At 40.3% G+C, this 26636-nt stretch overlaps 1 protein-coding gene across 4 annotated transcripts in view; it reads left to right on the top strand.

Annotated features, from left to right (window-relative positions):
• The window catches only part of PEX14 (peroxisomal biogenesis factor 14), a 129762-nt gene extending 106672 nt beyond the window's left edge, over nucleotides 1–23090 (top strand). For 3 of the 4 annotated variants that reach the window (XM_072156457.1, XM_072156459.1, XM_072156458.1), the window contains 6 exons: nucleotides 3717–3845; nucleotides 15500–15585; nucleotides 16484–16586; nucleotides 19009–19106; nucleotides 19716–19807; nucleotides 20561–23090. In XM_072156457.1, the coding sequence (XP_072012558.1) occupies nucleotides 3717–3845; nucleotides 15500–15585; nucleotides 16484–16586; nucleotides 19009–19106; nucleotides 19716–19807; nucleotides 20561–20990 (938 nt within the window). In that variant the 3' untranslated portion in view covers nucleotides 20991–23090. Of the gene's footprint in view, nucleotides 1–3716; nucleotides 3846–15499; nucleotides 15586–16483; nucleotides 16587–19008; nucleotides 19107–19715; nucleotides 19808–20560 lie in introns of those variants that run through there. The other variant, XM_072156456.1, reaches the window with a different exon arrangement.
• Nucleotides 23091–26636: the final 3546 nt, after the last annotated feature.

Below are 26636 nucleotides of genomic sequence, written 5' to 3'. Positions count from 1 at the left end.
AAGTAAATTCCCATGTGTTGTATGAAGGCATCTGCGTTGTGTAAGAAGCTTTTGCCATCCTAAGGTTGATGGTTACTGTGTGACTGCCAGGCATCTCGCTCTGCCGAGTCCTTGCCTTGTGTCCCCTCGGTGTCTCGCAGATTATTCAGCTCAGATAGCAATCAACTGGGAGACGCGTGTGTCTAATTTGCATTAGATTATTCGAAACAAAAAAAAAATCTGCATTAGTCAGGCTGGTGATAAACAACGGCAAGGAGTTTATAATATCAGCCAACGCTGCAACGTCCTTCTCCCTCGGACGATCTGCTCTTGTTAACCTCTTGTCATCTGTCTGTTGGGGGGATAGAGGGTTGATACAGGTTTCATGTCCTGTGAAATACATATGTACAGTCAGGTTACTAAATATTCTCAGTGAATGCTGAGACAACATTTATTGTAGAATTGACTTGTGGCATGTTTTATGTGTGTTAGATATATTCATTTAATATTCCCTTGTTGTAGGAATGGATTTCTCTATAGGCCTACATAAGTCCTTCAAAAACAACTTCCTGACATTAAAATGATCCAAGTTTTTAGATTTCTTTTACTTCGTATTATACATTTTTACTCTAGGACACATGGGTTTATAACAATAATAGTAATTATATTCTTTTACATAGGAGATGTATTATAATAGTTTTATTCTTGTACATAGGGGGCAATATTATAGTAGTTATAGTCTCATACATAGGGGGAAGTATTATAGTATTTATATTCTACCACATACCAATACTATAGCAGTTATATTTTACCACATAGGAATCAGCATTATATTAATTATATTTTCCTACATATGGGGCAGTATTATAGTCTTTATATTCTTGTAAGTAGGGTCAGTATCATACATAAAGGAATAGAATAATAGTTGGACTCCTGTGCATAGGGGGTAGTATTATAGTAGTTATATTCTTCTATGTAAAAGCAGTAATATTCATCTTAATTGGAAGCAATGCTATTGGAGTTAATGTATTACTTTTGAACATAAGGGGAGTATTTTTGTAGTTATATTGTCCTTGGTGATTGTATTATAATAGTTACATTCTTGTACATAAGATGATATACTAATTATATTTGCGCCCATAAGGGCAGTATTAGAGTCTTCTACATGTAGGACAATATTGTAGTAGTTTAAGGGGTTGGCCACTTTCAGTAAATAATTGATATTATTTGTGTAATGAAAAGTTATACAATTTCTCAGTATACTTTCTGTATCAATTCCTCATGGTTTTCTAGATCTCTGCCTGCTGTACTTCTGTAGAAAGCTTCTCTAGTTACTTCCAGTGGATATAATCTGTCCATGTGTGTGGTGGACAGGCAGGTGCACGGGCTGTTACACTGAGAGTAATAGGAGTTATGTGATAACAACAGCTCCTGCACCTGCATGTCTATCACATCACCACACATAGATTCTATCCATTGGAAGTAAACTTAGAAGCTTTCTAGAAGCAAAGCAAGCAGAGATCTAGAAAGCGGTGAGGAATTGATAAAGAAAGTATATTGGAAAATTGTAAGTGGACAACCCCTTAAGTTCTGCTGGAATTCTGTTGAGGTTACAGTTACGGACCATTGCTTTTTCAACTAATGCATGCTTCTAATTTTCATGCTACTACTTTTTATTGCTGCTGTTTTAGAAAATCATTGGGATGAGAACCTATCTCTAGTCTAGTGAAATGTTATCTGATATTTACCTTTTTTCTTTTCCAGTGTCCTTAAAAAAAAAATCCAAAGTGTTTCTCATTGCTCTTTTGTACTCCTCTGCATTCTGGGCAATCGTTTGTACTGTAAAGTTTACATTTTCAGGATTTTTTGTGAATTTATTGAATAGGAGAAGTACTTTATGTGTTTTATATGCTCTTGCACTTTATGACCTACACGTCTTTTTAAACAGGAAGGGTTCACAAATTTCAGGTACAACTGCATCACAATTGCATTGTAGAGAACTGCATTCAGTTTTGATGCAACTTTTGGTAAAACGTGTCCTATAAAGAAAAAACTGCAGTTTTACTGCAATTTTTCAATGCAACCTTAGACATCACCTTATTTCAGTGTTAAAATGATTTGGTTAAATAAATTGCAATTACATGAGCAATTTAGACATTAGACTTTAGTCATTCTAAAGGTATGGTGGATTGATGGTGAAGTCATGCAAGCTGAAATTCAAGACTAGTCTGACTTCTTATTTTCAATATGTTGTACCATATCATAGGGAAAAGACAGAGTTTAGTATTATCAGACTCAGAGATCGTAATTCAGTATTATTTTATATGCTATTTTTGTTGCTTTGTGTCATTGCATTCTTGCAATACCTGCCTCTTCTTATTGTTACACAACCTGTTATTACTGTATTTATTACAGTTATTAAAAGAGACATTTTCTGTTCATATCGGAGGCCAGATTTCATTTAGGCAAACATCCTTGCCGGAAAAAAAAAGGTAGCTTGACCTTAGGAAGCATAAATGGCAACTTCCCCACTAGTCAGTATTCTTATGCCCTGGAATACTTTGTATCTTTATTATACCCATTATATTACTATGTCTATACTTATGAGTTTGGGTGTAATAAACTGTTTTATCTTTTGATCATCCATTAATTTGTATAATATTTACATCCTTTTTCTCACTGTTAACCTAGAACACTTATAGGTCCATAATGGCCAAGTTTTCTCGACAATGACCGTAAAGGGAAACATTAACTGTTTTTGTTTTTTTTTTGAGACCAAGTTTTTATGTTAAGAATTTTTAGTAACTGAAACTGACACCAAAACAACTCCGCCCCCTAGCACCAGGCCATACGCTGTTATATATTTGAAATAAAAATTACATAACCCATTCAGAACAAGGTAGTGATAACTACCTTGATGCAAAGCATCTCTGATAAATATGTGAGATCAGTAGGGGGCTATGACTGACTCCCACCCAATCCCCGGAGCACTGAACTCTGGACACATGACATGCACATTCAGTCTCTCTGGGACTGATGGTAACCACTAAGGGCTCATTTATACGCTTCCCATAAATCCATCAATCCTTCGGATAGGTAAGCATTGTTTTTTAGATAACCCCCTTACAGGGAGAATATGTTGGCATCATGTTCCTGCTAGGACTGTTTGGTATTCTTTTTGGATTTAGCTCCTTTTTCCTCTAATCTCATTTGATTCCCTTTTTATTTCTGCTTTTGCCATAAAACGTCGACTTCCTCTCCTCTCCTCTAGTAATGATGTGCGTTAACGAGCTCCCTCTTTACATAATTAGCTTTGGTTAGTTTTCTTTTGTTTTGTCTGGTTTCATTGCGTCTTACGTGAGCTGAATGAGGGGTACCAAACTTTAACCATTGAAAATACCACTATGTTCTTCAGACTGGGGTGAAAGGGTTAAGGGTCCGCTGATGGAGATGAGCTGGATGTGATGTTGATGGGTTACATGGATGGGAGCAGTTGTGGTGTATTGAGTTTAGAGCCGCGGTAATAAAACTGTTGAGAAATTAAGCAAATTGAATGAGAAAATCAAACCTCCAACAATATCCATGCTATTGGAGTCTATAAGATTGAGCGTGGTAGTTTATTACCCTCCTTGTGTGTATATTATAATGACAGTGACATAATGGCATAGCACTTCTGCACACATACACACAGGATCTTATGTCTCTGCACATGTGAACTTTCCCTTCTCTTTTTGTAGGATTAAGCGATGAAGAGATTGAGTTAGCGCTCCAGCAGTCTGGCACTGCCCATGATGACCCGCCCGCGTTGGGCACCCCTGGTTTCCCCCACACAGGTCCACCACAACAGCTTGCAATTCAGCCTTACCGTAAGTGTCATAATACTATAACTAATTCCTATGTAAACATTTCCAAGTTGTTGTTTTACATTTGTGCAGCAAAACTTTGCATTTAATTCCTACACATCAAAGCTCATCTAATAAAATAAAATTTGCTCTGAAATAACTTTTATATGGAGTCAGCTTCAACTGCATAAAATAAAGTCCTTATGATAATAAAACAATTTTATGGTTCGTTTTAGGATTTTGCTGCTTGAATTTAATTTTTAATTTCTAAAAAGTTTGTTTTTACTCTTGCTAAAGTGGCCACACGATGGCGCTGTTATATTTTCATGTTTGTCATGGTATTTAGATGTGGATGTGAATATTCTTAAAAGAAGCTTTTTTTTTTTTTATGGTGGTACAAACATAGGGGCATATTTATCTGGGCCTCGGCGATTAATTTGCCCTTCCTGCCACCTTCACGCCAGTGGTGCAGGAAAGGGGGGGGGAGGGCTGCAATCACCAGAACTCATGCATAGTATTAAATGGAGTGTCAGGACACATGCTACTTCATGTAAACTGTGGGGGTCTATTTTCGTGTTTGGTGGGGGTCCAAGCAGTTGTACCTTTGACGATTGTTACCCCCAATACACAGAATAACAATCACCAGGACTGGGGGTGTTACTGTCCCCACTCCCCCTGCATACGCGCATAGTATATGAAAAATAGGTTTTACAGAAAAAAAGGTATGGTATATAGTACCTCAATACCATGTGCTGTGTAATTAGGCACTTGGCACCTGGGAGTGGCTATAAAGGAGGAGTCCCCCCCCCCCCTTGGGATACTGCTCCTCCATGTGTCCTTTTCAAATATATGAATAACTCCCCTCACTCGGGATTGGCTTTAGAGGAGCAGGGGGCGTCGCTAAGCCAAGTAATGGGAGTTTTCATATATTTGAAAAGGTCACATGGAGCAGTTTCCCAAGTGGGGGGGACTGCTCCCAGGTGACAAGTGCCTAGTCACACAGCACATGGTATTGAAAGGTACAATATAACATATCTTTTTTTCTGTAAAACCTAATTTTTTTTTATACAAAAACTCTTTGGCAGTGTATGTACTATACTCTGTGAGGACTGGGGGAGTGATTGTGATTATTATTCTGTGGATTGGGGGTAACAATCCGTAAAGGTACAACTGCTTGGACCCCCACCAATCACGAAAATTTAATTAATGGACACATTCACGACCCACGACTTCTTTCAGTTAGTGAGAATGGGAGCACTTGGAGTCCCAGTACACACATCTCCGCCTTTTAGACCATTGTCAACAAGTTGGAAAGTCATTCTAAGGCCTCATGCACACGAACGTATAGGGCAGTCATGGAAAATATTCTGGAGAGAGAGTGGCCAAAGTACAACCAAAACCCACTTATATGTCGCAAAGTGCCAACATGAAAATTTAAGCAGCAACTTATTGATCCCAGCTGTTTCACAGGTTTAAATCGTATTAGCGTCATGAGTTCACCAATACAATAGAAAGATCATAGAGAAATTTGACGATGTAGCTTCCCTCCATAGTCCCCTGAAGAGGAAGAATCGAGATTCCCAGAGCAGGAGATCCAACAGTAATCTATCTCTATCCACACCTACTCGTTCCTCCTGTGGCCCTGGCAGCCAAGGATGTCACTTTAAAATGGCGCTGAGCATGGCAAGTCCTGGGCTGCATTGGACCGCAGGAGGAAGCCTTAAGTCCTGTCTGGCAAATTTTGTGTTGGGGTGAAGGCCTGGGTGTCCTGTGTCATAGGTTCGCCACCACTGGTATAGGGGAACGTGATCTGCTGGATCCTAGCCCCCATAGACTTCTATGGGACCTGGTGAAAGTGGAGTGCGCTTGGCTTTCAATAGAGAGGGGAGGGGTGAGAAGCACTCACTCCTCCTCTCTCCTGCACTCGGCTGTATTCTGATATGTACACTCACCGGCCACTTTATTAGGTACACCTGTCCAACTGCTCGTTAACACTTAATTTCTTATCAGCCAATCACATGGCGGCAACTCAGTGCATTTAGGCATGGTCAGTATGGGGAAGAAAGGTGATTTGAGTGCCTTTGAACGTGGCAAGGTTGTTGGTGCCAGAAGGGCTGGTCTGAGTATTTCAGAAACTGCTGATCTACTGGGATTTTCACGCACAACCATCTCTAGGGTTTACAGAGAATGGTCTGAAAAAGAAAAAACATCCAGTGAGCGGCAGCTCTGTGGGCGGAAATGCCTTGTTGATGTCAGAGGAGAATGGGCAGACTGGTTCGAGCTGATAGAATGGAAACAGTGACTCAAATCGCCACCCATTACAACCAAGGTAGGCAGAAGAGCATCTCTGAACGCACAGTACGACGAACTTTGAGGCAGATGGGCTACAGCAGCAGAAGACCACACTGGGTGCCACTCTTTTCAGCTAAGAACAGGAAACTGAGGCTACAATTTGCACAAGCTCATCAAAATTGGACAGTAGAAGATTGGAAAAACGTTGCCTGGTCTGATGAGTCTCGATTTCTGCTGCGACATTCGGATGGTAGGGGCAGAATTTGGCGTCAACAACATGAAAGCATGGATCCATCCTGCCTTGTATCAACGGTTCAGGCTGGTGGTGGTGGTGTCATGGTGTGGGGAATATTTTCTTGGCACTCTTTGGGCCCCTTGATACAACACCACAGCCTACCTGAATATTGTTGCTGACTATGTCCATCCCTTTATGACCACAATGTACCCAACATCTGATGGCTACTTTCAGCAGGATAATGCGCCATGTCATAAAGCTGGAATCATCTCAGACTGGTTTCTTGAACATGACAATGAGTTCACTGTACTCAAATGGCCTCCACAGTCACCAGATCTCAATCCAATAGAGCATCTTTGGGATGTGGTGGAACGGGAGATACGGAAGAATTGAGGCAGTTCTGAAGGCAAAAGGGGGTCCAACCCGTTACTAGCATGGTGTACCTAATAAAGTGGCCGGTGAGTGTATGTATGCTCATAGCCCTGGCGAACATACATTTGTGTGCATGAAGTCTAAGGCTGGATTATGATCAATATTAATAAACTTTCCTTTAGATAGGTCATTACTTGTAACATACTAGATGGGGTCTGAAGTAGATTGTCCTATCCATAGTGTGGCAATGGTTCAGGGTAACTGGATTTTCTGCTACCTTTGCAGGAAATATGAGTTGAACCTGCTGTAAACATGTACAACCACTATACATTGGATAGTGCTCTATGCTTGTAACTTCAAGGATATCTACCAGGAGGATGCATTGCTCTTATAGAGGTCTTTTATGACCTCGTGGGCTACAAAGTAAAGTAAAAACACACATACACAAAAATAATTAACAAATATTTATAAAAATACATTCACATTACAGAAAGCATCGCCATAGTCGCTCCGTTTGCCCGAGCCGGTGGTGATGACATGTATGGTCATCTCTCCCGTTGTGCTGCCAGCCACACAATGATGAGACGACCACCCATGTGCTGGATTTGACGGAAGCCAGCTGTTGTCACCGACTCTCTGCCCTGGCAGGAGAGGGGGGCATGCGGAGGCGGGCTTAATGGAGGTGTGTATAAATATTAGCCAATGGAACTAGATGGGCTCTTGTTACGTACACATGAGCCCCTGAGGCTTATTTGCATATTTTTAAAAGTCAGTCGCCCGCTAAATGTACAATGGATCCTTTCCCAGGGGGACAGGACAGCATGTAAGTATGCTTGGCTTAAAAGAACTGCATCCTTCTGGTAGATTTCATTTATCCACCAGGATAAAGGATTGTAAACCAAGCACACTTGCTTACTGGTTTGTGTCCCCATTTTCAGCTCTTCTTTTAGATTCTTAGGACCTTGTTTTTACGGAAAAAAAGAGATTTTCAAAATTATGCAAATGCTCCTTCTCTATAGATGTCAATGAAGCTTGGAGCCCCTCAGGCTCATTTTCATAATTTTTTTAAAACCTTTATTTCTTAAAAACTAGAGCATGAGAAGCTTAAAGAAGAGCAGATCCACAAACCAGCATGTTAGTGTGCTTGGTTTACAATCCTTCATCCTGGTGGTCGATGTCCTTTACGCTTCACTTATTTTTAACACTTACCGTATGTTATTTTTTTCCTCCAGTCACATTGATAGCTGTTTATTTAATTGTTTTCTATTCTGACAGTCATGTAAATAAACTTTTCTCTACTAGACTCAGCGTCCGGGCTTTCCGTTACACTTCTCCATTTAAGGAGAGTGCAACCGAAATTAAAAATGGAAGGTGAATGAAAGGTCTTCCGTTCACCTCCTGTTCCCCATAGGCTTTAATGGACCTTTTGCTATATATATTTCATCCATTATTAATGGAGGAAAAAAAATTTTGGGATTGCGGAATGTCTAACAGAACATTTAGAAACCATGTGTGAATATAGCACGACTATAAAACTCGTCAGCAAAATGACGTAAAAGACATAAAACAATAGCATCTTGTATATAAGAAGGAATAACGTAAGCGCCGAAATGGTGGCGGCTGAACTGTTATCTGAGAACTTTGAGGTTTATGAGCAAACTCCACAGTCCCTGAACACAGAATGAGTGTAGCTTTAAATTGTGACCTTTTCCAATACTTTTGTCTGATGTGATGTGCGCAGTTCAATAAACCCCTGTCAAATATCATATCCTGACCCTATTAATTAATTGTAAATCAGGACTGTTGTTTGTGAGGGGGGTGGAAATCATAATAGATGTGTTTTTACTAAATTAAAATGTAAATGTAATTACCCCATAGATTGTGAGTGAGGGAGGGCGGCGTTATTAATAATCTGCTTCACCGTCTCCTTGGCAACGACCTCGCCCAATCCTGAGGCATCTATTAGATGGTTTACAAAATTAGTCATTTTTTTTTTTTTCTTTTAGTTTTGTTTTATTTTTTTTACATTTCACTTCTGGATTTGATTTTAAATTTTAAAATCTAATGTAGTTTTTATGCCTTTTTTATCTTAACATTTCTGCATCGCTCTGTCCATAAAGGTAAAATAATAATAATAATAAAAATTAACCCTTTGGTCACTGAGTACAGCGCATCTATGTTGAGGACAACAGATTTCTCTCCACTATGATACAAATGGAGTTAAAAGAAAAATGTTGATTAATCCCGAGAAACGGGACTGATAATAATGCTGATAAATGACACTGAAATTACTTTTTGCCTGTAATTTATTACATAAAATATCTTGTGTTTGACATGCGATTAGTTGCCGGGTGCATCAGTCAGACTGATGTGGATCTTAGGAGGAAAGTCTTGGCTGTCACTCTGCGCCGGGAGAAGCTTAAACTGTGAGAAAAAATCACATTAATTTCCTCACAGATTCGCCTAATTGCCAAGCAGTGAAAAAAATCCACAGTGTGAGGCAGATTTTTTTTCTATACATTTTTCCCTATACAACGCTAGGAATTTCCTTACTTGTATTGTCTATTTTGAGTAAAATAAAAAAAGCTATTTTTTTTTAATTGGCAGCATAGTGGCATCATTAAAGGGCTTGGCCACTTGACTTCATGTTTAAGTAATGTGTTGGTGGTAAGATATACGGTAACTTCTGCACATATCTTAAAAATTCTGCACCGCTTTCTTGAAATGTAAAGTCAAGTCGCCTGGTTTTGAAATCTCTATTACTTCATCAATCAGCTATGTCCATGACCCATCTATACATGCTCTACCTTCTTGGACCTTAATATTGTATTCCTGAATACTATCATAAGGTCCTGGAAGATAAATTGGTCATGGACATTTAGAGATTATATGTTATGTTATGCCCAATGGTTTCAAGGATATGTACCACCAGGATGAAGGATTGTAAACCAAGCACACTGACAAACTAGTGTGTGCCCCCTCTGAAAGGATATGCTCTTCTTTAAGCTTCTTATGCCCTTTTTTTAAAGAAAAAAGGCTTTAAAAATAATGCAAATAAGCATTCGGGGCTCCAGCCTCCATTAACACCTATGGAGCTCAGAGCTCCTTGGGCTGCATAATTTGAAAAATCCTTTTTTTCATGTGACCTCATGGGGGGCGCAATAAGTTACTACCATGACAGCCTGCAGACTCCTGTCATTCAGCCTGATTCCCAAGCGTCTCCAGCTGCTTAGAGATCAGTATCAAAACTGTACAGTAGTATTGCACTATATAGAAGGAGTAATTATACTCGAGTATAAGCCTATAAATATACTTGAGTATAAGCCTAGTTTTTTAGCAGAAGAAATTTGCTAAAAAAAAACCCTAACTCGGCTTATACTCGAGTCAAGGAAAAAAACAAAAAAATGAACTCACCTTCTGACGCTCCCCGGCATCCAATGCAGCTGCGACATCGGGTCCTAGTCCGTCTCAGTCTTCGTGACATTAGCCGCATCGGCACACACTATGATGTCAGCTTGCGGCATGGTGCCTGCGTCGGACCGGGAGGGGCTTGCAGGCTATATACTCCAGGGGGCTTGCAGGCTATATACTCCAGGGGGCTGGCAGGCTATATGTTCCAGGGGGCTGGCAGGCTATATGCTCCAGGGGGCTGGCAGGCTATATGCTCCAGGGGACTGGCAGGCTATATGCTCCAGGGGACTGGCAGGCTATATGCTCCAGGGGACTGGCAGGCTATATGCTCCAGGGGGCTGGCAGGCTATATGCTCCAGGGGGCTGGCAGGCTATATGCTCCAGGGGGCTGGCAGGCTATATGCTCCAGGGGGCTGGCAGGCTATATGCTCCAGGGGGGTTGGCTGGCTATATGCTCCAGGGGGGTTGGCTGGCTATATGCTCCAGGGGGGTTGGCTGGCTATATACTGGGGCTGCGACCAATGCATTTCCCACCCTCGGCTTATACTCTAATCAATATGTTTTTCCAGTTTTTTTGTGTCAGAATTAGGGGTCTCGGCTTATACTCGAGTCAAGGAAAAAAACAAAAAAATGAACTCACCTTCTGACGCTCCCCGGCATCCAATGCAGCTGCGACATCGGGTCCTAGTCCGTCTCAGTCTTTGTGACATTAGCCGCATCGGCACACGCTATGATGTCAGCTTGCGGCATGGTGCCTGCGTCGGACCGGGAGGGGCTTGCAGGCTATATACTCCAGGGGGCTTGCAGGCTATATACTCCAGGGGGCTGGCAGGCTATATGCTCCAGGGGGCTGGCAGGCTATATGCTCCAGGGGGCTGGCAGGCTATATGCTCCAGGGGGCTGGCAGGCTATATGCTCCAGGGGGCTGGCAGGCTATATGCTCCAGGGGGCTGGCAGGCTATATGCTCCAGGGGGCTGGCAGGCTATATGCTCCAGGGGGCTGGCAAGCTATATGCTCCAGGGGGCTGGCAGGCTATATGCTCCAGGGGGGTTGGCTGGCTAAATGCTGCAGGGGGGTTGGCTGGCTATATGCTCCAGGGGGGTTGGCTGGCTATATACTGGGGCTGCGACCAATGCATTTCCCACCCTCGGCTTATACTCTAATCAATATGTTTTTCCAGTTTTTTTGTGTCAAAATTAGGGGTCTCGGCTTATACTTGGGTCGGCTTATACTCAAGTATATACGGTAGTCCCCCCCTAGGAAGGAGCTAAAAAGTGCAAAAAAAAAGTTAAAATCACCCCCCCTTACACTAGAATTCATATAATAAAATAAACAAAATTAATTATAAACATGTTAGATTTAGCTACATCTCAAAAGTCCTGATCTATCAAAATATAAAAACAGTTATTCTCAATGAACCCTGTAATGGGAAATAAAAGATGCTACAATTTTGGGGACTGCAGGGCACACTTATGCTTCTTATTGGATACTTACAAACTGCACAATTGATATATATTAGGGTTTCAGTTATTTCCGGTTCTAAAGTTGGGGGTCAGTAGCAGGATAAGTATTCTTATTTTTCTTTAGATTGAGAGGGAGGGAGCTGGTGTGGGGAACGTTCGTAGTGGGAGCAGAATTCATCTACTATTTCACGAGGGGAATGCAGCGTACATTTGGATGGGGAATGAATTGAAAAGTTCTAAACAGAGTTTCCTCTCCACATTTGATTGGATTTCTGTGAGTCAGAAGCACACTAGAGCCAATAGAGTTACGGAGGAATCCCTTGTAAAAAAAAGGGAGCATACACAGACTATGAACATTTTTGTTGTCAGACCCAAACCAAAGACAAGACCAAGATTACTTGTGGTCGGTAACCCTGGAAACGTATATGTCTGCATAGGAGCTGTAGACACGGAACATGAACACACACACACACCCCCCCTTTTTTTTTTTTTTTTTTTTTTACTATTAATTTTTATTGAATTTTACAAAGAGCTCCAATACAAAATGGCATCCTACAATATCTCTACATACAATTAAACAGTCACAGACAAAACAGTAGTCAATCATTATAAACAGATCCCTTTTTTTCAGTCTGTTTCTCATAAATTCTCAATAATTGAGCCAATTCCAAATGATTAATTCTATATTGTAGAATATACAGGTCTGTAAGTAGGGTGGCTCTAGGCCAAGGCTTGTTTCCAAGGGCGGTTGGATAATGTGTAAATGTAACATTGTATTCAAGGAAATGAAATCACATACTTTAGAAGTCGTTCAGAAATGTAGAAAATTTTCCACTTATATGTAAATCTAAATTGCAAATGGTTTTGCTGTGTGCTAGTTTACCTCCCCCCTCTTATACATTACAAACCACAGCCATGTGTATGAGCCCCTCTTTAGCTGGTGTCTGATATATTGGACCTGTGTGACAGGTTCCATATCCATTGCATCCATTCTGAAGAACTTGGTGTTACTTTTGATACTAAAGAAAAACGCTACTAAGATGGGGTTAAATAAGTTGTTTTTGACATTTTTCCATGTACCAACACCCTTGGGTGTGCCACACAGATTACAATAGCAAGAAAAACTAGTGTGGTGTCTCCTTTACTGTTTTAGAACTGTTCTCATACTGGATAGTGGAGAGCAAGGAGCAAAGGAACGCACACACACACACATATTATATACATATACATACACACACATATACATAGACACACTTATACATACACACACCTATACATAGACACACATATACATACACACACATATACATACATACATACACACACATATACATACACACACACACACATATACACACACACATATATATACATACACACACACACACACACATATATACATACACACACATATATATATATATATATATATATATATATATATATATATATATATATATATATTATATATATATGTATGTGTGTGTGTGTGTGTGTGTGTGTGTGCGCGTTCCTTGCTCTCCACTATCCAGTATGAGAACAGTTCTAAAACAGTAAAGGATAGTATATATATATATACACACAGACACACACACACACATATACATACACACACATATACATACACCCATTTTTCCTATTATCCAACACTAATATAACCTTTGTGCTTCTTGCTATGTACGAACATATTCAGCATGTAAATTCAGATTTGGGAGTGTATTAAGGAATATAGTTTGTCCCTGTCAGTATGCAAAGGAGAGGATGGGGAGACTGATTAATCAGCATTTTACTTACATAGGGAGATAGATTGCCTCGGCCGCCGGACGGTCACTGGAGGGTAGAGAATGTCACTTGAAAAAATTTTTCTTTAGTCTTTTAATAGACAAATCCTTATCAGTGTTGCTGGAGGAAAGGTATAGACAAGATGTATGGTGTCTGGATTGTTTTTATAGTTAGATAGCATAGGATTGGACTTGGTGCTGGGACACTTGGCTGTAGAAATATAGGGTTAATGACTTTCTGACCCACTGGCTGGTGAGCGGCCATTGCTTGGGTGCCCATGTTTTAGCAGCAGGATCAATCCTCAACTTCCTGTAGCTCTCTGGCAAACTTCAACCGATATCGAGAACTCTGCTTGCTTTGAGTAATTGTAATCCTGTCATAGTCAAAGATATTTACAGAAGGGAAAGTGGCATGTATGAAAACTACTAGGTTTTAGAAATGTTTTTCTTAATATATGTATCTATTTAGATGCTTTGATTTTACATATTTTTTAGAATTTTATCTATTTACCATATAATTCAGAAATAATGTTCTATAAATAACGCTTCCCTTTAAGCTTTATGTGCATAAATCAAAAGACCCCTTTTGGATGTAGTGGTATTGGAGAGTTCTCCCAACAATACTATTCATCACCTATTGGAAATAAAACTTATCTTTCAGCCCCCTCCCTCTCTGCTCCTGCCCCCCCCTCTGATGTTCGTTTTTCTTCTTTAATTTTGCCACGAGACAGACTTGTGTCACTTAATGTAAAACGAGTGAGCTGGCATTTCAGCTCAGAGGCTTTATAGACTTGCTGAACTTTTGTGAAAGATCATCCCAGTCCCGTTTCATTAATAATGAAAAGGAGGGGGCAATAAAACTGCTCAGTTCCAAGATGCACCATAGACTCAGAGCTCGGGGTTAGCCTCAGCTGATGATATTACTGCCTCCCCCTTAACCCCTCTTCCAGCCATAGGTCCTGAAGCTTCCCTTTATTCTGCAAATTCTCTTTCCCAAATTGCCAACATGGAGGATTAGGGTAGAGTGTAATAAATGTACCCCTTTCTAACATTTCTAGCAATTGAGCATTGTCCTACAAAGAAGACAATACAGTACATATTAGTAAGAAGTATTTAATCTGTTAACATTGATTCACAATTTGTAAAATTATTATTATTGAATTTATGAAGGGGTCCAACAGATGGGCACTGGTTACACACCAAGAGCCCTTCAGGCTGATTAGCGTAATTTTAAAAGTTGATTTTAGAAGGAAGGATGCCATGGATAACAAATAAAGAAAATTACCACAGTCAGGGTGTCTGGATCCATGAGAAGGTGTCCTGGTTTATCATGATGGATTTGATGGTAGATTTCATTTAAAGAGAACCCGTCATGCAAAATAACCCCCCTAAACTAAATATATTTTCATAAACTGCCATTAGAGAGCATTGCCTCTATCCCTTCATTGTCCCTCTACATGCCTGTAAACCTAAGCAATGAGGTCCTAAAGCTGTATGCAAATGACCTGTGAAATGTCCAATGAAGCATTAGCATATTCAAGCTGTCCACTCTATTCATGAGTGGGAGGCACAGCCACACCCCCAGTGCTTGACTGACAGCCTGTATAATGGTGTGAGGCTGTATAATGATGTGCTTCCTGGTGCTGGTGGCCACGCCCCCTGCAGCCTGTGTGTACATGTGTGTGTGTGTGTATAGGAGAGATACAGCAGCTCCAGGCAGCCATGTTACAGCAGAACATGTCAGATTCATGTGTAGCTGATGTCTGTGTCTCTCACCTGTATATTAGGAGGATGCAGCATGTCAGCAGATGCAGCACACACACTAGCCATGCTTTACTATACATTACACACAGACATGAGCAGGGGGAGGAGAGGGGAGGGGGAACAGGGGTGACATCACTGCCTCTGACCATGTGACCAGACTCATTTACATGATAAAGAATAGATGATTTTACAATGATTAATGTATGAAATAACTAGATAAAGGCTGGGATGGGATCCTTGTGAGCTGCTCCAACAGGTAGAGGTGACAGGACTAGTGACACAGACCTGATGACAGGTGTCCTTTAAACATGTTTTAAAGCATGAAAGTAAAATTAACCAATCTGTCCTCTCTCCCCCAGAACCTCCCCCATCTCGCTGGAGGGAATATGGCGCCCTCGCTGTCATTCTGGCTGGTATTGCCTTTGGATTCCACCAACTTTATAAGGTACAAGGTATTTATATGGCATTAAATTATGTTCACAAGTAGCAATTTATTCCTGCTACATTGTAATAGTTTCCCCTGCACACTGTGACATGCGCAGTCCAATGTATAACAGAGATAACACACTATGAGTTGGAGCAAGTGACAGTCCTGCCAGCATGACACAGCCCTGATTTCCTGGCCTGGTCTCTGTAGGGTCACTAAGGCACAGGACGCTCCTGTAGTTGTGTTCCATTTCTAATTATTCGTGTTCTGTTCCAGCTTGCATTCTTTATGCTGTTTTTATGCTGCTTTTTTTTCAAATGTAGTTACACCCAAAATAATCAGATTAATCACCTGAGTAATGCAATTATTCTTCCAGTTGTGTAAAAACTATGACATCTCATGTTTTCTTTAACAAAAGTCCAACAAAATAGGAGGGATTTCTTGGTGGAGGCAGTCATACTGGGCATATGGTGATCTCTATCTCCAGTGAGATCTCCTCATTCATGGCATTGACAGGTGTTGAACTCAATCTTAGTGGCATATCTATGATATATGCTAAAAATGTATCTAATGGGAAAATTTTGCTTTGCTGTGTATTATTCTGGTTGATAGAGTCCACAAAGTTGTGCCCACAGCCACGTGCTTGGTCCCTTGGAAATTTTGATTACTATGTTGTAACTTCTGGCCACTTGGACTCAAAGTTCCCAGTGGTAACATTATAATTTTGAAATGGAACATTTTGGGCATAGTTATGGTGCTGGGCATGCCATAATGGTTTAGAGAGAACTTGAATAAGACAGTAACTGCGTCATGCTACGCCCACCCTGATTTGGCACCGGACTGGAGTTCCCCTTTAAATTTCTCCTAAATAGCCTTATCTAAATAGCCTAAATCTATCTGTCTTCACCTTGTACAGAGGTACCTGCTTCCACTAATCTCCAGCAGCAAGGAGAGCCGCAAGCAGCTGCAGCGCATCGAGTCCAGCGTATCGGAGATGAGTGGCAGCGTCACCCAGACAGGTAAGGATTAACGACTCCATTCCAGCCCGCTCCCCCCACCTCCGCCCGGTAGTCATAACTTCATTTATCTGCTCACAAAATCTGTTCACATTTGCAAATGAAGACGCCGTCATTTCGGTTTAATTTGAAATTGCTTGTTTACTGTCGCTGCGGCCTCAATTAATTATGTTTTTACGGAAAGGATCCCAACCTCAGAATATTAATAAGGGGCTAGAGTGACAGCCCTTTAGTGTAGTGGGAGGTTCAGCTTCAGTCTCCCCAGCATGACAGCAGAGGTGCGTGTTGTGCACATGTGTTGGGTGCAAGAACAAGCAGCAATGTGTTACTGTGTGCTGACATATATACAAACATAAATGTATCACGGCATAAGCAGGCAGATGTAGAAGTCGAATCTGGGGCTGGTTGTCACCTTAATTTCCCAGGAACAGATGTGGGTAGAATTTGATAAAACTTGAAGACTTTGACTGTGTTGTGTTCAGTCTTGATATATCTAGTATAAGAAACTTGGCTCTGCTACATCTATCTAACTACACTTGCTCTTCTAAGCAGTTTTTAGGCCAGAGCAGAGCAGGGGGATGGTGAGTTGTCAGCGGGCATAGAAGATACACTTATTAGTGTTCTACGCTGACATTGGAATTCTGAAGAAGGAACAAAACACTCTGTTCAGAATTGTCACAAAGTCCCACCCAACTTTTTCTTAAATTAGCTATTTTTGTTGAAAAAAATCCACCTTTTCAGGTTTTTGTCATTGTGTCATATAGGGCGGCCAAACCCAAGATTGTGAGCAAGAGCGTCAGCTCCCATCCCAGCCCTGACAGGGCTTAAAGTGTTATTTCAGTAAATATCCAGCCCTAGTATGGGGGTGGTGTATTGTGTGATTTCATGACTGGGAGGCTTAGGGTTCCCCTGGGATCCCTTCCTTTGTAGATCTATAAGGGTAAACTGTGATTTCCACGTACAGCGAGTCGCACTGATCTCGGCCCTGTTGTCTCTATGTCTGCAAGTAACCCCCCCTCCCCTCTCCAGCGGCCGCTGTCAAAGAGATGACAGCCCAGGATAGATGGGTAAAGCAGACAGTGCTGGAGATACAGAGAGATAGAGCCCATGATAAATGGCTGTCTGTGATAAGGGACACACACAGCTATACTTTTCAATCCAGTCAGCCCTCCGCCACAGTGATACATTGCAAATCCCACAGATGAGATGGGAGGGGAGAGATTAGATGGGGAAGAGCATAAATCCCTGGCAGAGGAGACGCACGCTCACACACGCTGGTGGTGCGGTGTAGACAGAGCTGGAAGCTGCCACTGAGCACACGATTAGGCCTCTGCTCAACTGCTTGATATCCGAGTGTCATTCATCACATTACTGAGCAGCTTGTAGAGACACAGGGTGGGTGCCCTGACACCAGATTATTTCCCCTTTCTTCTGAAAGCACGGAGAAGTTATAGAAATAATCCTGTAATAATCTCATGTCCAATATCATGAATGTGACATGGAAATGTCACCTTTTTTATATTCAGATTGAAAGGGCTGATGTAACCGAATACTGTTTACAGTACAGGCGGTCCCCTACTTAAGGATACCTGACTTACGGACAACCCCTTTGACCTCTGAAGTTCTCTGGATGCTTTACTATAGTCCCAGATTGCAATAATCAGCTGTAAGGTGCCTGTAATGAAGCTTTATTGATAATCCTTGGTCCCATTACAGCAAAAAATGTTTAAACTCCAATTGTCACTAGGGCCAAATTTTTTTTTGTCTGGATCTACAATTATTAAGTATACAGTTTCGACTTACATAAAACTTAAGAACAAACCTCCGGACCCTATCTTGTACGTAACCCGGGCACTGCCTGTATATGTATATAAAGCACCAACATATTTGACTGCCCGCTACAGAGAACATTTAGTCCTTGTCCCAGTATTTAACCTCTTTATCTCATTAGTTAGACTGGAGACCAACATACGGACACAGTGTAGGTTACTTTTGAAACTCAGAACACTGGTGCTACAAGACCACTGAGCGCCCCATGCTTGCCCCCCTAGGGGCATTGTCACCAGCATTTACCAGCATACTGCAGATTCCTGACCTCAATTGCCTTTATCTTCTGTTATTTGGCTCATAGAACCACTGAAAGATGAGATTGTTATCTTTACAAGCTTCTATAGAGCAGAAGAAATGGGATCTGAAGTGATGCTCCCCACCAGCCACTAAAAGTGACTCTTCTCAGGCAACAAATGACTCTTCTCAGCTTATTTACATATGATTAGAGATTCTCTAGGGAATCTACCCTACTAGATTCTCTAGGGAAACAGTTGAGTTTTATCATAAAAGAAGAAATGTTAGAAATGATTGTTTGCTTATACTGTGACCCTTGTAATACTCATCCTCTATCGCTGTGTCTTGTTCTTTGTCTCAGTGACCCAGCTACAGACCACCTTGGCTGCTGTGCAGGAACTGCTCTTACAGCATCAACAGAAGATCCAGGAGCTGACACAGGAGCTGGCCGCCTCCAAGGTAAAATCTCACCTCATTTTTGTTTTTTTAACTCTGGTGTCTGACCTGCCTTGCCAAATTGTAAGCTTATGTTCATTTTAGTAAATTCTGATGTTTTTACTACTGAATTGGAGATTATTGAGCATAATTTCTTTTAGGAACTGTTGTGGGGGTTCCTTTGATACCGTAGGGAATAGGGACATATCTTTTACCAGTAAACGCCCAATTGTCATATTATTCATGCACTGGGCAGTAGACGTGTAAAAGAATTAAGTAATTAGGTAATTTCTCCTCCATGGTGGATGACTACAGTAACTACTTGCTTCTTCAGCTCTGTTTTATTTTGTGTTCTCTGTTTTTGGCGTAACAAAACCTATTCAATACAAAGTCATTGTATTGTGGTACACAGATCGCCCAGTAACATTTACTGTTTATTCCAGTCCATAACACCTCAGCTGTAAACATTTTGAGTCAATGGACCCTTTGCTGTCAACCAGACAGTAGTTTGGAGTCTCTTCTTATTCTTAGGCTTTTAACATCAACGAGTTGTTTTCACCCCATTGTCTATGTATCTTGCTACACTTGTTGGGTTTGTTATTTTATAGTGTTGTTTCTGTATATTTCTTCTAGGCTTCCAACTCCACTAACACCATTCTAGAATCTCAGAGCATTCAGGAACTCAAGTCTGAAATTTACTCTCTAAAGGGTCTGCTACTGAACAGGTACCAGAGGACATGCCTCTTTTGGAGGGAACATGGGCATGCTTAAAGGGGTTTTCCCATTCAAGTAATTTTTAGTTTATCAACAGGATATGCTTTAAATGTCCAATATGTGGATAAAACCCTTTAACTATGGGGATTTTCAATGTTTCTATTTGTTTATGCATAACACTTATGTTTCAGAGCTTTGTTTAGTTACTGGAGGAATTTTTTTTTTAAAGGCATCAATTCATTGATGGTTGATTTGTCCTTTTCTCAGGACTTCTGAGGAACCCCCCTTCCCCACAATGCATTGATAGGTGACGGACGGGACCGCTAGCACAACGGGGGAGGAGGTGCATATATTAAAAAAACGAGGCTCCCTGCAGCACTCGGGTGATGTAGCCTAAGCGCCCAAGCATAATTTACATAACTTATATAACTCTATATTTCTACGATTGCGGCAAATAGAGTTATAATACAAGAACTTCTTATTAAGAAACCTCTACCATCAGAAACTGTTGGTAGATGTCTTTTGAGCTTATGCAGTATATAATAACATTAATGAAAAAACATTATCAGTTTCTGGGTTTAATTAGCGGTAGCTAATTTAAAGTAATACATTTCCTGTAAGGGCAAGGCAACCCCTTAACAGTTCTGGCCCCCATTCATGTTATCATTTTATATGTTTTGTTTAATTTTGAGTGCACACAGAATGTAAAAGCTGATATTTATTGCATGTGACTCATTCTATGTGTGTGTTCTTTCTGTTACTAGACGACAGTTTCCTCCATCTCCATCTGCACCTAAAATTCCTGCCTGGCAAATCCCAGTGAAACCTCCCTCTTTACCCAACCAGGCGACATTAAACCACAACAGCAGCAGCGACATATCTCCTGTTAGTAATGAGTCAGGGTCGTCTTCTCCTGTGAAGGAGAATCACAGCCCTGAGGGATTAAAGGTTAACTCTCATCATTTGCCCACTACTCGAGAAGACGATCCTGAGATTGATGTGCAGAGTCAGGTGCGCATGGAAGTTCAGGGTGAAGAGGAAGGGGAGGAAGATGAAGAGGAGGATGTTGGGCAGGCGGATGAAGAAGACTTAATCGGGGTCCAAACGGAAGATCGAAGAGGTGGAGATGGACAGATCAATGAGCAGGTGGAAAAGTTGCGTCGGCCTGAGGGAGCCAGCAATGAGATGGACTAATGGTAATTGATTGAGGTTCCAAGTATTTCTCCTAGATGTCCTCCTCCCATACCTTCTGAAGTCTACTTTGGGGGTCTTCCCCTCAACACTTATCACCAGGAAACCAGTTCTATATGCGAAGATGAAGAAGGCTCTTTCAGACCATGTTTTTTAGTGCCCTGCGATGTCTTTGTCAATTCAGATATTCTGTCATTATGTCTGCACAGTCAGTTCTGCATATACATAAAGAAATCGACAAAGGTCTGTTCACTTTCACAACTGTCAATGGCCCGGCCCACTTGTCAGCAGTAAGCCGGCATGCAAGGAAATGTGACAATGGATGGCAGGATGCAACTTATATCCTCAGTTTACGAGAAATACATCCCCTCTTCCAAAAATAGAGATGAAAGAAAGAAATGTTCCTTTGAATTAATGTCAGATCACATCTTGATTTGCACACAACATGTAATCACCATTTGGCACACTAAGGGAGCGTGCATGTGTGTGACACGGACTGCAGACAGACACTTGTCATGTGAGTGATACACGTGTTAGTTTCCAGTCTCATTGGCAAATGGAGACATACAGAAAACATACTTTACCATTTAATGTCATATTATTGCGAGTTTTATATCTTCTCACTCTGACCATGGCTGTAATCGACAGTCATTTTGTTACCTTAATCATTCACGTCTTACTGTCTTATTCGCACGTTATTGCTCAGTATTGGTTGTAAATCAGTTCTACAACCAGGCTGGAGGCATGCCAGGCACCTCACTCCTCACTGCCAGACATTCAGAGTCTTTAAAGACTTGTAGTTAGATCTTCCCCTGTATTACAGCAGATCAGCCACTGAGAGGGATTCTTCCAGCCGTACATGATTCATCCTCTTCTCTAGTGATTCCAGCTCGTCCCATACCTTTCCTCTTCACATAGACATTGTATCCAATGTTATCATTCCCAAATTATCTTATCAGACCATCCTTTCCATTTGCCTCATACCCTTTTACATCACACTCTAACGTTTTGTAATATTATATTCTAACAACTGCTGTTTAGATTAATGTCTCCTTTTTTTGTTTCCTTCCATTTTTTGTCTTTACCAATCTAAGGCCACAGTTCACATCTGGCTATTTTTCAGATTCTGTCACAAACCCCAAATGATAGTCCTGCACCAGATTGACAGATGCCTGGAGACCCAATTTTTCATTTTCATTGGGATCTTTGGGGTTTTATTGGTGTCTGAAATTCTTAAAATCCAAGTTTCCATTAAATTTGTTCATCTATTATTATCGAACATGAACATATGTTTATTATTCTTCTCCTCCTCACTGTCACCAATTCTTCTTCTTAACTTTTCTCTTTTTCTTCTTTAACTTTTTTTTAACTGTTTTTTTGTTTACATACTTTTTATATTTTCTCTTTACTTTCTTAGTTGTACCTTCTCCATACTTTATTCTTCTTTACTTTCCTCTCATTACTACAATACCACGCCCTAGTGTTACAGCTTAGCCCTATTCACTTGAATTGGGCTTAGCTGTAGAAAGGCCGGATTTTCGTGACATCACAGACATAGGCTGCAGCCCACACTAGTGCGCTTTTACCTTTTGAACAGCTCAGTAATGGGACCCTTAGAAATCTGATATTTACAAATGTTTAGCCCAATGATAGGGCATAAGTTTTTACATTCAAGAAAATGGCAATGCATATGTTCCTTAAGGCATGGAAATTTAAACGGTTTATATGGAACACAATTTTAGTCTCATCCTCACAGGAAGATTAAGAATCAGTCCCATGAACAATGGCTAGAATGACCTATAAGACATATATATATATATATATATATATATATATATATATATATATATATATATATTCTGTGTTAAGTTTTTCTTTGATGTATACTCCCTGGAAAAAGACAGTACAGACCATAAGGGTATTATCTGCACAATTCTATTATGTCTGGGACAGGAAAAACCAAAATCCTTTTTCATTGCATGAATGCAGCGCCGCACATCCTTAATTTCATCAGCCAACTGTGCTCATTAGTGTGCTAATGTATAGATTTCCAGTAAAAATATAATTGTACATAATTGTAATAAAGATGAGTTAGACTATTTACTCTGGGTCTTCCAGTGTTTTATTCCATGGGTGTAATTTATGCAGAAAGGTTGTTTCAGGAATTTGTTTTTCTGTTGGAAGTAATAATAGGTTCTTGTCTAAAGATCCAGATCGCCCTTCCTCCATCATCAGTGAGAGATCATCTGACGAAGGAGAAGAGATAGTGACTCACAGCAAGGAACAATAAAGTGCACAGGTATATGAATGAGATGCACTGCCCAACATAGTCATCTCCATAGAGTAAAGCTGCACCCTGGAATAGTCTCACAGCTTAAATCTTCACAATATGTTGACTCCCTTTACTTAGGTTGTACTGATGTTGAGTTGGATAAATCAAAAGTCAGTGTCCATATGAAACTATTAAAATATACCTCAACTTTATTATACAAATATACACTTTAGCTGAATCGATAGCCAATGCTAGAAGTCTAAGAAAAAAACTAAAAGGGGACTTGCAGTTCTGACAAACAGGTAGTCGCATTCTCCACAATTTTGATAAATGGGGGATAAATGTCAAATCGGTAAAACCTGATAAGGTGAAATGTATTATGTTTTACATTAGTGACTTTATTTTCACCTCCCTGGTGTTGTATTGATATAAAGTAAGTGCTATATTAATGGAATGCATTTGTTTCTCCAGGACTTGTCTGCACCTGCTGGACATATCCTTACAAGGCAAACACAAGATATGACTCTAGACACTTCTCTTCTTCCCACCACGTGACTAACAAACACATGTATCATTTGCCCAGATAAATGGCTGGTGTAATAGTGCTGGATTTTAGGGCTCCTCGAAATCCTGTTTAGAACTAAAGAATTTGACTTGCATTGAAAAATACATGAACAGCCTCGGTTGATAAACTAAGACCCATGTCTATTGAGGGAAACAAGGTTCACAGCAATCATTTTTCAGTAAGAAGAGATAAGCAGCCATGCATTTCTGGCAGCTACCTATCCCCCATCTCTAATGCGGACCAATGTTTTCACACAGACAAAACAATAGAGCTCTGAACCTCCATAATTCTATTAACCCCCTCCTGACATTTATTATATCTCTAACATTACAGGTAAATTTCTGTTCATGGCTAAGCTACAAGGTATATGTCTCCAGGTGGAGGTAACTGGGTAGGGCTGTTGCCCAATATGTCCCTCAAAGGAAATGTACCATAACAATTAAGCGTGATAAACCAGGGGCACTTACTCAGAGATCCATGTACATTGACTATGGTACTTTTCTTATATTTGTTATCCATGGCCTCCATCCTTCTTTTAAAATTCTGCTAAAGAGTTAGAAGTTTGCTTGGGGGCCTTACCAGCACTCCTCCATGCTGCAGCTTTACAGGCTTTTACACGGTCTCCGATTCCCCAGCTCCCTTAGTATTTCCCCCTCCTTCTGCCTGAAGTAATCTCACACGGTAGGAGAGGAAATCGCTCCTGTACAGTGTAACAGCCAGTGATGCTACAGCATGGAGGGGCTCTGGTAACTGAATGCTGAGTTTAGTTCAGTTTTTCTAGGATAGGCCAAGTAAATCCTGTAAACTCACTGAGTGAGCGACCTAACTCACTTTAGTTCAACAGCTTCACAGTTCTTCCTCCCTACAATGCAGCAGTGACTTCTCATGTAACTGATGCAATGTTAACATTTTGCCTTCAATTACAAGGCAGAAACTTTGCTAATTAAGCCTGCATCTGTCTGATATAGAGCGGTACTGGATTGTCTGTCACTTCTGCTTCTAATAACATTGTCTATTAAGTGGTTAAATTATGTCAATGATATTGTGTATAAACAACAGAATTAGGTTATTATTTCTCCCTCATCCATAAATAGTCGGCCCTGTATGAGAATTGTACTTTGAGATAGAGACGAACGCCAAAGACTGGAGGTATAAATCCTTCTCTTCAAGGACAAGATCCCTCGAGAAAGCCAAAAAAGCTCTATTTTAAAAATAAAAATGAATAGATAAAAACTGTTGTTATTAAAACCTGTCAGTTCTGTGTGGAATAGACTTATAAGGCAGATAGATCACAGGAATGTTTTCCGCTGTGACTCACGACAGATTTTCAGAACATCTCCCAACAAATGTCCAGTCCGAGATGGAAACATTCTGTGTGCATAATGATAGCAAAAATATCAAATATATCTCCTATTTATAGCTGCATCGCAGTTTATTATTTTCTTATTATATTTTTCTTTAATGAATATTTTGATTAAAATCCAGCTGACATTATGTATGTAAATTATTTTGGGAGTTTCTACATTCTATTTAATGTGTCACAATCATAATATAAACTTAGATAACGTATCATTATTTAACACCATTAATTGCACCTTTTTTTTTACTTGGGTCAAAGCTATAAAGTGAAGGTGTCACCCCTTCCCACCAATGCCCTTTTTCTTTTTTTCTGGTTTAATTTTCTGCTCCTGTCCTTTAAAAAAAAAACTTTTAACGAAGACTTTTCCATGTACATAGCTGTATGAGGGCTTTTTTTCTGCATAACAAATTCTACTTCCCGGTAACAGTATTAAATATTCCATGCTGTGTACTGGGAAGCCAGCTAAAAAAAATCCAAATGTGGTGAAATTGACAAAAAAAAAACTAATTTTCACGTTCATGCCAGAACGGCCATTGTCACGTTCTTACAGATCTGCATAAATGTAGAGTCCAGGCTGTTACAGGTACAGATCATTTCTCCCCAGAGGGATCGACGATCTGAGCAAATATGGTGGCACCTCCAGCTTTTGAAAGCCTGAGGAATGTAATGGGTTAACACTTGCGATAGGTGCTGGCATTACCAATCACAGGATTTATGCACAGGTATTTGCTGCAAATGCAGCTAACACCTGCAATGGGGAAGGCTTCGCCAACATACTAATATAGCCCTTTGCGGCAAGGGGTTAATCATCCATTTTAAAACTAATTTTCCATGTAGCTATATTTAATAACATTTACAATTATTATCAAAGTCTATCCTGTAGACACCACTAGAGGGAGCTATATAGTGTATACGCTGATCTCAAGCATAAGAGATTATGGCAAACACCACTATAAAATCTTACTGTCTGCAGAGGATTTGGAGCTCTCTATGAGAACAATGTATATTTTACCACTATGATTTAAATCCACACAAAAAGTTGGATCCTAAGTAGAATGGATTTAAAAGACAGAGATTTGCTCCTAAAATAAGTTCTAAATACGTATATGTTATATTTATCTCACTGTAAACTATTAAGTCTTTAAAAGGAATTCACTGGTTAACAAGTGTGATAATGAAAAACAAAATCCCTGCTGTCTAAGGATTATAATCTGTTTCAACCAAAGGTAGAAATTACTGGAGCACTGATATAATGGCAGAGTCCTGTGAAACCCTTTTCCAAACTCCCTGACACCAAGAATAACACAAAACTCTATTGATTGTAACCTGACGAGGAGACCAGACCAAGAGGGGAAAAACCTCATGTTTAAAGAGATGCCTTTCCGTAAAAATATAATATATTTCCTCCTAATAAGGTAAAATATTTGCAGAGGGACGAGTGCAGAGCAGAAG

The sequence above is a fragment of the Engystomops pustulosus genome, chromosome 6, assembly GCF_040894005.1.
Source record: "Engystomops pustulosus chromosome 6, aEngPut4.maternal, whole genome shotgun sequence".
NCBI lineage: Eukaryota > Metazoa > Chordata > Amphibia > Anura > Leptodactylidae > Engystomops > Engystomops pustulosus.
This window is presented reverse-complemented; position numbering and strand designations above follow the sequence as displayed.